Source organism: Dermacentor silvarum, chromosome 3 (genome assembly GCF_013339745.2).
Source record: "Dermacentor silvarum isolate Dsil-2018 chromosome 3, BIME_Dsil_1.4, whole genome shotgun sequence".
NCBI classification, from domain to species: domain Eukaryota; kingdom Metazoa; phylum Arthropoda; class Arachnida; order Ixodida; family Ixodidae; genus Dermacentor; species Dermacentor silvarum.
Window position 1 is genome coordinate 147,964,611 of NC_051156.1, and position 14,787 is coordinate 147,979,397.

Here is a 14,787-nt window from a genome sequence, read left to right on the forward strand (position 1 = left end):
CGTATGGTTGACGGAAGGTCAATACACGAGCTCGTATCCACATTTGCCACCGTTGTGACGTTAGGCAAGCGACGAAACTTCGGTGTTATCCGTCGCGTCGTCAACGTCTCAAAGGTTCTACATTGATGAATGACGTCGGACACGGAATCCAATCGTCCTTTGCTGATCAAAAATTTTAAACGACTTCAGCTACTCATTTCAGCAATTGTACAACTTTATCATCTTTGGACATTCGACAGTTGACTATTTTGCACAGTTTTAGCCCTTATTCAATATAAGTAGTACAGGTACAGGTACTAGTACAGGTCCTGGAACCTGAGCCCTTTGCGAAAGCGCGTTCCTTTCTGCGCTGGAGTCTCGAAAACACGCTTCGAGCTCCTCGACGAAAAGCTACAATGAAGTGAGCGTGTCTTCATGGTTCTCACACCAGTCGAGCGCTGTGTCGGTAAGGGAGAACACAACATTGGACAATTGTGCGCTGGAATCCTAACCGTTAGACCGGCTCACCCTTAGGTAGTTCGTGAGCCACTCATCGATATCTCCTCGAGCTTTTCCTCCGAAAGTCGAGCTTTTCCTGCATCCGGTATTACTGACACGAAACACCAGGCGCCGGCCTCGGGGCGGCGTCAGAGTCTTCAGAAATCGGGCAGGCATCTTCCGGCATGTCAGGTGAGGGTGACGTAAGCCCGGCAAGTCGATGGCTTGGGCGAAGTTCTAGCAGCGTAGGCTCCGTCGTTACGAGGTGTACTCAGCCCCTCCACCGAACTGTTACTAGCGCAGCGAAACTGTTTACTTAAGCCTTGAAGTTGGCTACCAACATCAGGAATGGCCTGCTCCACAGTCATCGTTCTCCTATTCTTTTGTTTAAGATCTACACGTCTCTTTTTCGCGCTTGTGCCCGCAACAATATGCTAAAATATTATATACCACAACAAAATAAAAATGCAGGCGGAAGCACAAGCAAATCGAGGTTTCAGCCCGTTACGCACGCAAGACACGACACAGCAAGAACAAAACACAATGAACGAAGCGGATGTTTGAGTCGCCTTCAAAAAACAAGCTATGTCAAGTAAGGAAACATTCACGTCTGTCTCTCCGCGGTTTTCGTGACAGTGGAAACATTTGTTATGTTATCGGCCCTTGTGTGAGACTGATGGTCTGAAGGGCATGATGGTGAGGTTAGCTGGTTTGACGTGTTTACGCATGATATGCCGACAACAATCTCAGAACAAAAAACGCAAAGGAGAATTGCGTCTTCTGTGTTGCCGTCATCCTCCGTTCTCTGTTCGCTGTAAGCATGCACAGAAGATTTCAGAGCTGCGGTCTAGTGATGGCTTTTGCTATAGTGGCCCATGGCATTGCAGAGCCCGGAAGAAAGGTCAAGGGGTTCCCCTTGTGAATTTTTCTGCGTAAATGTTCATGCGTGCAAGAAATCTACGCTTCCGCGAGGCTTACCCCAACATCGGTTCCATAAAAGTTTCTTATTTGGAGGAGAAATTGCCACCAGCGTCTGTCGATGTCGTCATATAACTTTAAAAAGAATGCCTTGACGTCGGGACCAGTGACGAAGCGCGGAAGCAGGTACAAGCACATGACGACGAAGAGCAGAGGGGAGATAAACCTGCAGAATAAATAGCGTGGTTATTACAGATATTAAAAAGAAAGTGAAAAATATAACTCCTACTCAGCGATTGCGGAACACATGACACCTACTTCATTGGGCCACTATGGTACTCCTTCTCCGTTACTGAAGCCGCTGACAGCTTTTCACAAATGTGTTCAATAGCGTGGCGCAAAAAATACCTAAAGTTTAAGCACTCGCAAATTCTGAGCTGCTGGGGGGCAGGAACCCCCCCCCCGCCTGTCTCCCCAGCAGCTCGAGATTGTCGTTCAACCCCATTTCGGCGGTTCACCCACATATAAATTTTACTTCACCCATATTTTTGCATCTTCAGAATTCCGAAAAGCGTACAGCTGTCAAACAGATTAGTAGCATTCACTTCTTCATTGAGTTTTTTTTTTTTTTTTTACTTTACAGAATGTGGACTCCGTGAGAGAACTCTCTAAACGATTATCAGATATGAGAACAGCTGTTTTCGTGGCTGGAATTGTTGGAAAGCCCCTGTCGAGGAACTTGAAAAATGTGCCCAGTGTCAAACACTGAAAAAAAAAAAAACATTTTTGAACCTGCTACATCAAGACATGCTGACACCCAGAGCAAACACAGCTTCCAGCCTACACAGCCTGCCTACACATGTCATTAGCAGTTTCAGCAAAGGTCCAAACTTAAGTAATTTAATTAAAGGGGGCATGACAAGGTTACCCAAAAATTTGCGGTTTTCCACGAGAAATTGTAGTAGAGGGTCTATTAAGGCTATACACGTGTAATAACTGGGCAGTAAAAGCAAATTTCTGTCCAAAATATGAGCTAGAGCTCGCGGCTTTAAGCCCCGCCCTCCGGTGCCGACCGCCATATTGCCATGCTATGTGTGACGCAATGTGCTGCATGGAACCGCGCCATCGGCTGCTACAAAATCAGCCACCGCACCAAGTGAGGTCGGAGCATAGCTGTCGTTTGCTGCCGTATTTGCTCGATATATCGCGTGCCATGCCTTCGACACCGCCAACTTCGCGTGAAGAAGCAAGCGATGAATCTTTGAGCAGCAGAAAGCAGCGACGGCGTCGTGTACGCTACGCATTTTGACTTCAACGTCACCGCCACCAGCTCAAGTAACGAAGCATAGCCTCCCAGATTCGCGGGTGCCGGATGGCGAGCGCCAATCTTGGCGGCCATGGTCAAAGACAGAGCAGTTAACGTGGCCAACATTGATGGCGACATTGATGCTGCGCGAAATGCTTCTGATGCCTGTTGAGTACCACAGCCATAGGTGTTCTGTGCTACAGCTTTATTTCATCATATTTCATGCATGCAGCGCTGCTTAGCCAGCCGTTCTACGGGAGACGAAGTCTGGCGCTACTTCGCACAATGCTAAGTGTTATGCGCGTAGATTGTTTGCTGGCATGCATCTCTCGGATCCGTGCTCATCAAAATCGCTTCTGCGTGCGACATATCTAAACAAATGCCCGCGCACATGTGTCCTCGGCCCAACAATATTGCGCGGTGTGCGCTTTGGCTGAACCTTTACTTAAGCTTGCTTTCTGCACTCGGTATCGATAAACAAAATATAGCTAGGCTGACATTTCGCCGGGGCTCTGTCTCTCGGTTGGGTCGGTGCGCGAACACGGTCGGTATCGCGTCTGGCCGCAGCCCCGTCTTCTTATGGGTATCCCGAAATTGGCGAGCAGGCTGAAAGTCGTTGTAGCTATCTGGCTTGAAGTGTTCCGAGAACAAAACAAAAGCGTCACATGAGCGCCAGTCCTTCCGGCTCACATTCTTCTCACAAGCCTTACGCTTGACGGACTCCGTGGGGAATCTGAAGAACGATACGGAGCACTCCTTGTTCCGTTCGCTCTGGTACCCCACAGCGCTACATAGGCGCCGCGGCGGCATTGTTTTGGTCGCTGCAAGCTGAACAATTCTAATGGCAAGCTGAACAAAGCAGAAGTTTCCCGCATGCGCGCACAGCTGAAACACGGATTCTTCGCCCGAATATACATGCTCGCTCGACAAGCATGCAGCTTGTTACGTCACGGCTCACGAGCGTGCCAGTGTTGCTCGACTGTTATGCCGTTCGAGTGTAATATAAAAAAAATTCAATTACAAATTGCGTGCTGGCTCAAATGCGCTAAAATGCTTCCAACGTGTTCTTGAACGCTAAAGAATTACCTCACACAATACAGATTACGAACGAAAATTGTGTGTATGCCCCCTTTAATATGTATGCGACATATCTTAAATATATTATTCACTGTCTTGGCGTGCACAATTGTACGCACGGCTCCTGGAAGATATAATTCCAACACAAAAAGACGATACACCGAAATAAGGTCCGAGACAGTCGTTGACAACCTAACAATGCAATGGGAAACACACGACTGTGCAAGTCAAACAGAATCTGTGCAGCTGTGCCAGCCAATTACGCTTTCTTATAACGGTGATCTTGCGGCAGAGGTGAACCAATTTCAATGTCGCCGTCTCTCAGGGATTTGGTTTTTTAGCGAGGGAGCACAGAGGACAGTACAGTAGTGTGGTGGAATTCTCATGTTGAATTGAGTTCATACTCAAACAACAACAATTCACTTGTTATGTGGTGACCTACTGTAGAAGCTCGAAACGGCAAACACGATTCTGATTGTTAGTTATTTTTAAGCGACATCTTCTGTGACTTTTACATTCCACTGACAGCTGAATATTTTTCTGATCTATCTGCCTCGTGCAGTGCATGCTTTATTGACTGCAACGTTGGCTGTGTTTCTGTTTTAGGATTGCAAACTGGACAAGTTGGTAACGATCCCTTCAACAACAGCACTTAAAACAGAGAAAATTGACAAGACCATTTCGTGCTTCTGTTCTTTCGCTTGTCGATGCCTTAAGCGATGTTGTTTAAGATGGATCGCATATAATACGTTTGTTTGGTTTGATTATAAAGACACGTTTCTTGATCGAATAATTTTAGTTAACGGTATGTGCTGGTTCGTATCGATTTGTCTTTAGGCGTATGGGTATTTGCCCTAGAAGAATTAGTAGAAGGCAATAATTACAAGGTTTCTTACCTGATCAGCCGCCTAACGACGTTGGTGAGGAATACAAGGAACCCGCTTTTGTTCTGTTTATTCGTGGTTAGGCAGAGAAAGAAACCGCTGCAAAAGTGTGAGTGCATAATAAATACGACATGAAAGGCACACTAACATGAAATACGACACGAAAGGCACACTAACCTAGACATGATTAGACAGCTCTCAAGTCTCAACGAGAAACATTTTTTTTTTTCCAATGGGGTGAAAAGTTCATTTTGTTCCTGGTTCATGACTATAGAGGTGCCACTGTACCTCAAGTCACGAGAAAACTGACGCGTGAATTATTCGACAAATCAGCAAATTAGGCTCGAGCGCTTCAATGAAATGCAAGATCTTATGATGACACCATAATCAAAATACCGTATATACGCGTATAATGACCCGCCGCGGTGGCTTAGCGGCGATGGAGTTCTGCTGCTAAGCACGAGGTCGCGGGATCAAATCCCGGCCGCTGCGGCCGCATTTCGACGGGAGCGAAATGTAAAAACGGACGTGTGCCGTGCATTGGGGGAACGTTATAGATCCCCTGGTGGTCAGAATTAAACCGCCATCCCCCCCTCCCCCCGCCCTACGGCGTGCCCCATAATCAAGTCGTAGTTTTGGCACGTAAAACCCCGGAATGCATACTCGTGTTAATGGCCGCCACCCGTGTAAAGCCGGCACGCGGATCGATGTATAAAAAAATCACCGAATAATATCTTTAAAAATTACTCGTGTGTAAGCCGCACTCTTTATTTTTGAGAAGGTTGGCAGTGTTATCTGTTGTGTAGTGCAAGAATTCCGAAGCTTTTTTTTTTCTTAATAGGTGGCTAAACAGTGCAGCTGTGCCGAGTTTTCGGCGCCTCCAGGTAACAAAAGCACAGCCTCCAAGATTTAGCGGCTGCCTCCGAGACGCTCCCGTCGCTGGTCTGTGGGGCGTCACCATTTTTTTCCAGCCGGCAAGTGACGGACTACGGGATTAGTCAAGAATAGCCAAAGCCACTACAAGCGAGTACTGTAGTCGAATAAAGGCAAGTACCACCGAACAGATTTACAGAAAAAAAATGTTGTTTCTTATTATCCGTCTAATGCCCACTCCCCCGATTTTCACATCAAATCTCGTGGAAAAAAACTGCGGCCCTTACACGAGTATACACGGTACGTTCTGAAAAGTAAAGACAGAGAGAACATAATTTACATACCACAGCACGTAAAGAGCGCGGTACAGACACCGTTCCGAGCGACGGCCTTTACGCTCGTTTTAAACAAGCTCATAGACATAGTTCACCGAACCAGCTGTTCTCGTAGCGAATTCATGAGGTTGCTAAAATTTTCTAGGACATATCAGTACGGACAGTGAGGCCTAAAGAAATAACCTCCTCTGGGGGAGGTGATTCATAGGCGGAAGGATGTCACGGGAACATTCTTATCATTAAAAGAATCGACGTATAGAGACTGTAGCACACTCCGCCCCTAGAGAGAGGGGTTCTATTCAATTGAAGTAATGTTTTCTGGCTTGTGTGTGTGTTCGTGTGGGAACACAGGTGAATAAATTTCACTGTAGTTGATGCTGCTTCGGTCACAACTATCGTAACTTACCTGAGAAAGAAGAACGTGTCCACGCTGTTGAACATTGCAGTTGCAATCAGTTGCGGCCATTGGTCAGAAGTGATCAATAAGTTCAGTACACGTGCTGAAGAAAGGAGAAACAATTTCAGTACATCATTACGCGAATCCAGTCAAAGTTATAGTATTATTTTTTTACAATGTTCGGCTAGGTGGGGGCAATGTTGGGTATGTGGTGGGGTAGGTCCGAACACCCCGTACATGAGAAAGCAAAACTTCCTAACATTTCAAGTGGTTATCAAAGCCCCTCATCGTAGGGCGAAAACTCCAAACAAAGACATATCCACATTTGAGTCTTTACGACGCCATACCCCCTGCACTGTATTCCTATAAATGTCCACAGTCGCGATCAATGTGCAATGCTTTACCACATGATATGGGCTTGCGCAAGCACACCACAGCTCACACCCATAACACACCCCGCCACACGGCAATGGGAGGCAGCGCTGTCCAGCTCCGACTCGAAGGACCAGCTCCACCTGGTCAATCGAGCGAGAAGGGCAGCTAAGGCCTGCTGGACTCCTGGACTGAGGGGACCACCCACTGCCAAGCGGAGGAGCTACCTACGCTCGCGTGCTCTTTTGATTAAAGTGTATTCTCTCTCTCTATCTGGAGCCCGTTTCACAGTTTCACACTTTGTATATTTGGATGTTTTCTGTGCTTTATTTCTAGTCAGAAGGCTATAAAAATTCAGCACATAAGGTTAAGCTTTGGTTTTGCATTCGATAATTGAATACAAAGAAAAGATGCACGAACAGCGTGCCCAACATGTCATGGTGAACAGAATATTTTCTCATATCCGCTGCCAAAAATATTCTCCACGTGCCGCTTGGGTCGACGAGAAATGAGATTCCGAGAGCAAATCAAAATACAAATTACTCTACTGTCGTCACTTCTGCCATGGCGGCTGGCGCATAACGAAAACCCATGTTATGCTAATAGCAATTAAAAAACTACAAGTTCAATTGAGGGTCCTTCTAAGGTCATCAATCCCATGAACCCCATTTATTTTCCCCCTGATATTCCTTGTCACCTGTCCTTCCCCCCGTGTGAAGTAGCCAACGGGATTGTCACTCTGGCTCACCTTTCTGCCTTTCATCTCATATTTTCTCTCTTCTCTTGGCTTTCCACATATCACAGGGATGAATGGTTCCATTTTTCTGACAGCGTAGATATGAAAATTGTGATTCATGTGAGTACGATTGCACGCCTGACAGAAGAAAAGGTCTCTGACTGATTTCTAGCGATGTTCGATAGAGGTTGTTTACGATCTGTTCACCAAACAGATGACTACATTGAGCACGAGAACGTAGGGTGCTTACTGACTACCAATTGACTGTTTGTTAAAAAACAAAGCGTCTTCATGGTACCCTCAAATGAATTCTTATAACTAATAGTGATGGCCACTAATGAATGAACCATAGTCAGCGTGATGCCTCTAATAGTGCATCATTGCAGTGTTGTCCGAATCCCTGTTGTAATGAGTAGGTTACCGCGCCAAAAGAAATAATAAATCCCTAGGTTCGAACGCCTGCGTTGACTACAATTTGTCAAGCCGCTTTGCTTCGCGTAGGAAATGTTTTTTTATATAGAAATAGAAATACGAACACATTTATCGTTCCTCGCTGAGCGATATGTTTGAAGAGTAGCGCGATAACCAAGGCAGTACGAAAGAAAGCGTTGACTTTTAATGGCACTCGCCACAGTATCTTATAGTGGCTAATTCGTTGCGCTGCTGAGCTCGACGCCCAGGGTTCGATCCCGGCAGCGGCGGTCGCATTTCAAAGGGGGCGATATACAAAAAGGCTTGTGCGCCTAAATTTAGGTGCACGTTTAGAACCGCAAGTGATCAAAATTATCCCGTAGCTGTCCCACAGCTGCGTACCTCATAATCACATCATGGCACGGGCGCCTATAAACCTGAGAATTCAAATTGCGTTTAGCTTCTTTATTTTGTTCTGTGTTTCTCGCTCTTCTTCAAACATGAATCAGTACCAATTTGACCTGTTTTTCATTTTCCTTGACCGAAAGAGAGCGAGAGGATGGGAAGTACAGAAAAATCACGAAGAAAACAGAACAGACGCCTATCAAATTGAACAAATATTCAGTGCTTTTTATTACTATTTGAAGCTTTTATTTACAAGTTCCTAATTTCTTTATTTATTTGTTTTCCCTTGTCAGCGTTAGTTCTATTTTCCTCATGATCGTTTCCAGACCATACTGGATTTCGTCGGACTCTAAATGCCCTTGTCAGCGTCAAGTCTATTTTATTCATGATTGTTTCCTACAAGACGAGATTTCGTCCGACAACAAACTTAAAGAGAGCTGTTAATGATATCTGGAGCGGTTTGCCCGGCGGCTCGCCAAGCAGCCCGCTGGAGGTGCATGTGATGACGCATCAGACAGACACAGAACACGCCGCGCTCTCACAGCTACAACCCACACTCGACCACATATAAAGCTAATCACAATATACTGCTAAAGTCGTTGTTTTGCAGGAAAGTAAAACTACGCAGTGCAGGGCGCATCGTTGTACGTGTGTACCTGTCATTTCTGAAGGCAGTTAATTTGGTCGATTCATATCATTGCCTTGATTTCTCAGGGTTTTAGTTTTATTCACATGGTTTTTACACCAAAATTCGACCAACACTTTCGAACATGTTAAACTGCAATATATTGACATATTAATGGAAGAAGCATCATGCATTCCCTCCGTGATATGTCATCCACTATAACTGACGTGATCCAACTTATGCTCAAACAAGAACGCACAAAGGTGCAATGACTTATGTTGAGGACTCACACCATGTGTCCGAGACACCCGTGTAGTAGTGTCCCAACACGATGTGTATGCAGCAGAAGAATCGCATTCCATGCAAGAACTGAAGATTGTAATCATCGCTGTGAGTCTTGTCAGCCACCTTGAGCAATTGGCGCGTGTTCGAAGTGACGGAGAAAGCCGTGACGAATTCTAGCAGGGTGCCTATGAAAAATGAGCCAACACGTCATTCATTAGAAAAGGAGTGACGTCAGGGCTACTTGATGCAAATAAAGGTTTAAAACATTTTCGCGCAGAAAGAGAGGTCAGAGGTAACAGTTTCTTAATTACCCAGTGCATTGCTTGCAAACTCTCCATCACGATTAGGACTATTCACCACTATACTATTCAATTCCATTTTCTTTATTTAATTATGTAGTCATCGTTGTAGGATCTGTCTCAATCAAGCAATCAAATGCGAATTTATTGCCAGGAAAGAGGAACATATTTACAGAAATAAAGGAACGGTTTCGCTAGAGCAAATTATAAATTTAGTCTGGGTATTGTCAGCAAGTCTTCTTACAATGCTAATTTCTTTGAGATATAAATAATATTTAAGTTTCTTGAATGTATAATCAAAGCCTTTGTAATGAAAAGAAATTTGGTTTATAAAATATGACCTGGCGCTCGCCATATTATGTAGACGAAAAGACACCATTCCTAACTATATTATCTGTCAGTCAGAACAGTGGTGTATATTTAAGTGCTCCATTAACAACGAAATACAAAAGCTTCAACTTCTACCGCTGACAATAGCGACCGTCTTTAAACGTCTTGAAAACAGACCTTTCACGTAGCAGTAGCTTTATTAAAGGAACTATGTACTGACATGGTGCCGTCGATGATAATGCCAGGAATATGCTTTGATTTGCACCTAATCTCTTCACAGTGTTGAATACTGTAATTTGCTGAACACTGCAATACGCAAGTATTGCTGGGCGTACATCTTAACTTTAGTGTGCGCATGCATATAATTTTAACCTACCACGTGCAATAAATGTAGCTGTTTTGTGGGGCATCCAAGGGCCCTCAAGCTAGTTGTTAAGCTTTTATGTTTCATAATGGTAACAGAAAAATTTTGGCGGTGTTAGGGAAAAAATTGTTTGCAAATCAAATGACTGGCCTACGGCTTTTCTGGTCTTCTGCAAAAATATAGCAAATTTCAACCCAAATTTATTCATTACAACCAATATCGCATCACTTTATGAGCGAAAGTTGGCCTAATGAAGGCCAGAAAATATGACGCGCTTTAGAATTTCCGAACAGAGAGGCGTTCAAAAAATGCAGTGAAACACAAATCTTATAACGTAGTCGTTAAGTAGAGTACGTACATGAGGAAGTCAGTACTCGTGCTGAAAGGTACAAAACGAAATATAAAATAAATCACGTACTCATTTCCTTCTTGTCCTTTGGTTTGCTGTTCAATAACTCGTCCAGGCATGTAGCTCCTATGATAATCACTAGTAGCATTCCAAAAAATACCCTGCAAGCGAAAGCACCAGTTGATTAGTGGATTGGTCTATGAAAAAGAAAGTGATTTATTAGGCTACGTAACTTCAGAAACAGTAGTTCTTAGTACATGCCGTTCCTATATTTTTAGTGAAATTTTCAACTACTGAACCTAACAACCATGGAGGAGGGAAAATCGCCGGTGAGTGATTGTTTGCATTGCATGTAATTTTCCTTAACGACGACGGTCTACTGATACAAGGAGAGAGACCACTATCATTTCATCCGCAATTCGGTTCACTAACCAGATAATCAATGACTGTAATTTGACTTAGAGTGGCAAGATTCATGTAAATGAAAGGCCGACGGCAAACCTAGACGAATGTATAAGAAGGAAACGGACAGCACGAACGCCGACTGTCAACTGATAAGTGACACAGGGGCGGAAAAGAAGGAACAAACGAAACGTATCTGCGCATACTCAAGCAAGAGCAGCGCCAGCCCACCAATAAATTACGCGCGTGGGTACTCAATAAATATAACTCTTAGGTACGACATTTCCTCCTTGCGGAAGAGAAATGTGGGCTTACATACGCACATGCTACTACCATTATTGAAGTGTCATATCCTGGCCATAAATTAAATTAATTAAATTCTGGTGTTTCCCGTACTAAAACCACGATTTGACTTTGAGGCGCGCCGAAGTGGAAGACTCCGGATTAATTTCGATCACCTGTGGCTCTTTAACGGGCACCCCAATCCAAGTAGACGAGGGTTTTCGCAATTCTTCGCCATAAAAAAGCGACCGTCACGGCCGGCACTGAAAGCGCAACCCCGCGTTTAGTAGCACAACGCAATAGCCACAAAGCAACCATGGCGGATCCCGGCCACAAGGCGCGCTTCACTTTTATGACTGTTCTCTCTGCAAACTTCAGAGTGCAGTTGAAATCGGGATAATGTAGGAAAATATTAGACAGTGTTCCACCGCTGAACCAGCCTTTAGGCTCAATGAATCTCTGATTGACCTGAGAGCCCTACATGAAAGCCGATGAGGCATTCGTCGAACTTGGTGGCATGTCTTACATAGCATCTGTTTCTTGCAGTTCAATTGGTGTTTTCGTCTCCGCACTGTGGCCCATATTGTTCCTAGCGGGCTGTCAGACGCAACTTTGCGACCTATCAGTTGATAGATCGGCGTTGGTGCTATATTTGTTTGCACGTGTTTGCACGCCTTTCTTTCAGACAAATGTGACCTCGCAATGTATTCTCATTATGTCCTGGACGCTTGCGAACGATCCACTTAAGTGCAAGCGAGCACGGCTGGCACTTAAGTGGATAGTTCAATAAAGGTAATATAGGTGTAAATATTTACACTAAATTATAGAGTTTTACGTGCCAGAACCGTGATCTCCTTATAAGGTACGCCTTAATGGGGGACTACGGATTAATTCTGACCAACTGTGGTTCTTTAACGTGCACCTCAGTCCAAGTACACGAGCGCTTTCGCATTTCGGCCCTCATGTAAATGCCGCGACTACGATTAAAAGCGGGACATCGAGTTCGGCGACGTAATGCTATAGCCACTAAGCTACCACGGCAGGTCATGGCATGAAGTGAATGACACTTATACCTTAGATGCCTATTTGCAATCACGAAAGACCGCTATCCATCCAACATGGATAGAACTACCATGGGCCTCATGTGTTCCAGAGTGATAGCTTCGTACGTTCATGCAACGCGTGTATAGCCTATAGCAGAGCGAAACGAAGAGAGTTTTGCTTGAGCCGACTATTCTTTAGTATAGGTTCTTACTGCAATCTAGGTCTGCCTCTAGGTCTGCTTCAGGACTGCCTCTAGCATAATATTCAAATTCTGGCGTACGTCAAGTTCATGGCGTACGCGATCACCCTCTCTTAGCTGAAACATTTCGTTGCCCTACAGTTGACGTAATGTGAGCGTGTCTTCTGCTTTATGAAACAAGTGTGGTAAACTGGACGGCTAACGGATGTGCCTATAGCGACAAAAGATTCCTTTCCATGTCTGAGTTGTAAATTTAGTCTGCTATGATTCCCTAAATAAGGTATGCTCCCTAAGAGTGTGCAATATATACCCCATTGAACATAATGTGTACGACATGGAATGAACATAAACACATTTGGAACATGATTGCCGGAAATTGTGCTCCGCCTTACATCGGGTGCCATATTTACAAGAAAAAGTCCTTACCCTGAAACTTTTCGAAAGAAAGAAAAATTCCATGCAATCATCAGTTTGGACATATAATCAGAAAAGGCGGCCGGCTAATGGCAAGCAGCACTTGAAAACAAGGAACTTTGGGAATCAGGTCCCAGGTGTAATCTGCATATTGGCGCGTTTTGTTTTGGTACCGTCAAGTATGTTGTTTTATTGCATCTCTTCCATTCTATTTCTTCGCTCTGGCGACGTCAAGTGCTATCGTCAAGGCTGCTCGACGAACCAACATCTACGTATATATTGTGTATTTCTCTTCCTTTTCAATCGCCCTGTACGAATGCATTTTGGCTTATTGGTGCTGTACACGCACATGTACGCACTAACAGCTTCTTTCCTTTCTCTCTGTCTTATCTTTTAATTCCCTTTCCTCCAGCGTAGGGTAGCCAACTGTGCGCTTTTCTGCTTATTTTATCCCTGGCTTCACTTTTGCTTTGGCTTTCTCGCTTTACGTATTGCATTTGCTGTGTCACGCTGTTGCTCCTAAATAAAAATGTACGTTCTTAATCATACAAAAATAGGAGCAAGTCCAGGAAGCACATGCTCAGGAGTAGTGAACACGACAAATATTACTGGCAATCAGCCCACCGGAAATAGCTCCTCAGCCTAACAGCATCGAAACTACAAGGCAATATAAGAATGACTTGGTCAGTGCCTCCTGTATTTTTTTCAATACCAGCGCAATCGCTCACTCCCCAATGGGGTCCGTTGGTGCGCCTTAGCTCAGTGAGTTGCCGCGATGTGACGCTACCCAGATGGTACGATTAATTTAGGTATGACTGCTTGCGTAACGCGAGCGTCTGAGCGCGCGCCGCTGCCGTTCTGGATGAAATGCGGTAGACGTTCTGTCCTCCTATTTCACGTGTCTGTAGTATTACTTCCTGCGACATCCGTCGTGAGGCGCCACCCAGATCGTACTCTCCCGCAAAGCAGGCGCGAACCCTGGCCGACGGGGGAGAGTAGGAAAGAATGGTAGGAGAGGGTGGTGAATGGTTGGATCGGCCGCATCTGGCTATCATTGAAAAAACAGAGGCGCTGGCTTGGTGCGCTAGTTGATAAAGCTGTGTGCGCTGTTACCCCTTTAATTAAAGATAGCTAGGCGCTATTGTATTGTGGTATTGTACTAATGTACAAAAACGAGGTAACTAAATCATAAAACAATGATTCGTCCCATGTTGCAACATGCTTCGCCAGCTTGGAACCACAATAAACAATACGAAATAAATACCACAGAAGCAGCCCCCCTCTGCCTCACCCACCTTTAAAAAAAGATGCCCTCAAATTGATTTGTCTACGCTAGGACTGCGCTTTCTTGCTCGCTAAAGTTATAATTACTTAGTCGTTGAAACTACAGCTTTCTTTTGTGCATTCACTGTGTCAACTTTCCGACAGCAGCCTCATTCCGTTTGCTAAGCGGTCCATTACCTAAGGTCACGCTGTTCTTATTATTTCCACTTTCTTCACACCTATTGACACGCTTAATTATATATCTTTGCCGAGAGCAGTTCAACATTGGAACTTAATGTCAGATAACATAATATTCACTCATAGTCCTTTGGCCCAGTTCATACAATCGGTCGCTGACGCTTAGTACGGTAATAACGCCTATTCTTAAACATTGTTTTTGTTTGTTCTGTTTTTCTTCTGTACGTCGCAGTTAGGATAGTAGTAAATCTGTTCTAGCTGTACTGTCGGCATTATGTGTTTACTCTTTTCACGTTCTCATACATTTAACGCGAGAGCGTTAAGGACCCCGGGTGGCAGAAAATCCGGTGTTGCCGTGCGGCGTTCGCGGCTGCGAAAACCATCCCGACCCACCCCGACCACGCAGGCCTTGCACGTGGCGCAGAGGCATAAGTGAACTAATTGAATTTCTCAAAGTAAAATCCGTCAGAAAAATCGTAAAGTACGACTGCACCACAACCGACAGACATGATAGCGTGAGATTGTAATTTGAATGGACGATA

The 14,787-nt window shown here is 44.7% G+C and overlaps 1 protein-coding gene across 2 annotated transcripts in view; it reads right to left on the bottom strand.

Annotated features, from left to right (window-relative positions):
• LOC119445892 (nose resistant to fluoxetine protein 6-like) overlaps window positions 1–14,787 on the bottom strand; it is a 40,746-nt gene that overhangs the window by 18,936 nt on the left and 7,023 nt on the right. For both annotated transcript variants that reach the window (XM_037710192.2, XM_049663714.1), the window contains 5 exons: window positions 10,513–10,604; window positions 9,107–9,286; window positions 6,277–6,370; window positions 4,675–4,761; window positions 1,456–1,621 (listed from right to left, as the gene is read on the bottom strand). In XM_037710192.2, the coding sequence (XP_037566120.1) occupies window positions 1,456–1,621; window positions 4,675–4,761; window positions 6,277–6,370; window positions 9,107–9,286; window positions 10,513–10,604 (619 nt within the window). The remainder of the gene's footprint in view (window positions 1–1,455; window positions 1,622–4,674; window positions 4,762–6,276; window positions 6,371–9,106; window positions 9,287–10,512; window positions 10,605–14,787) is intronic.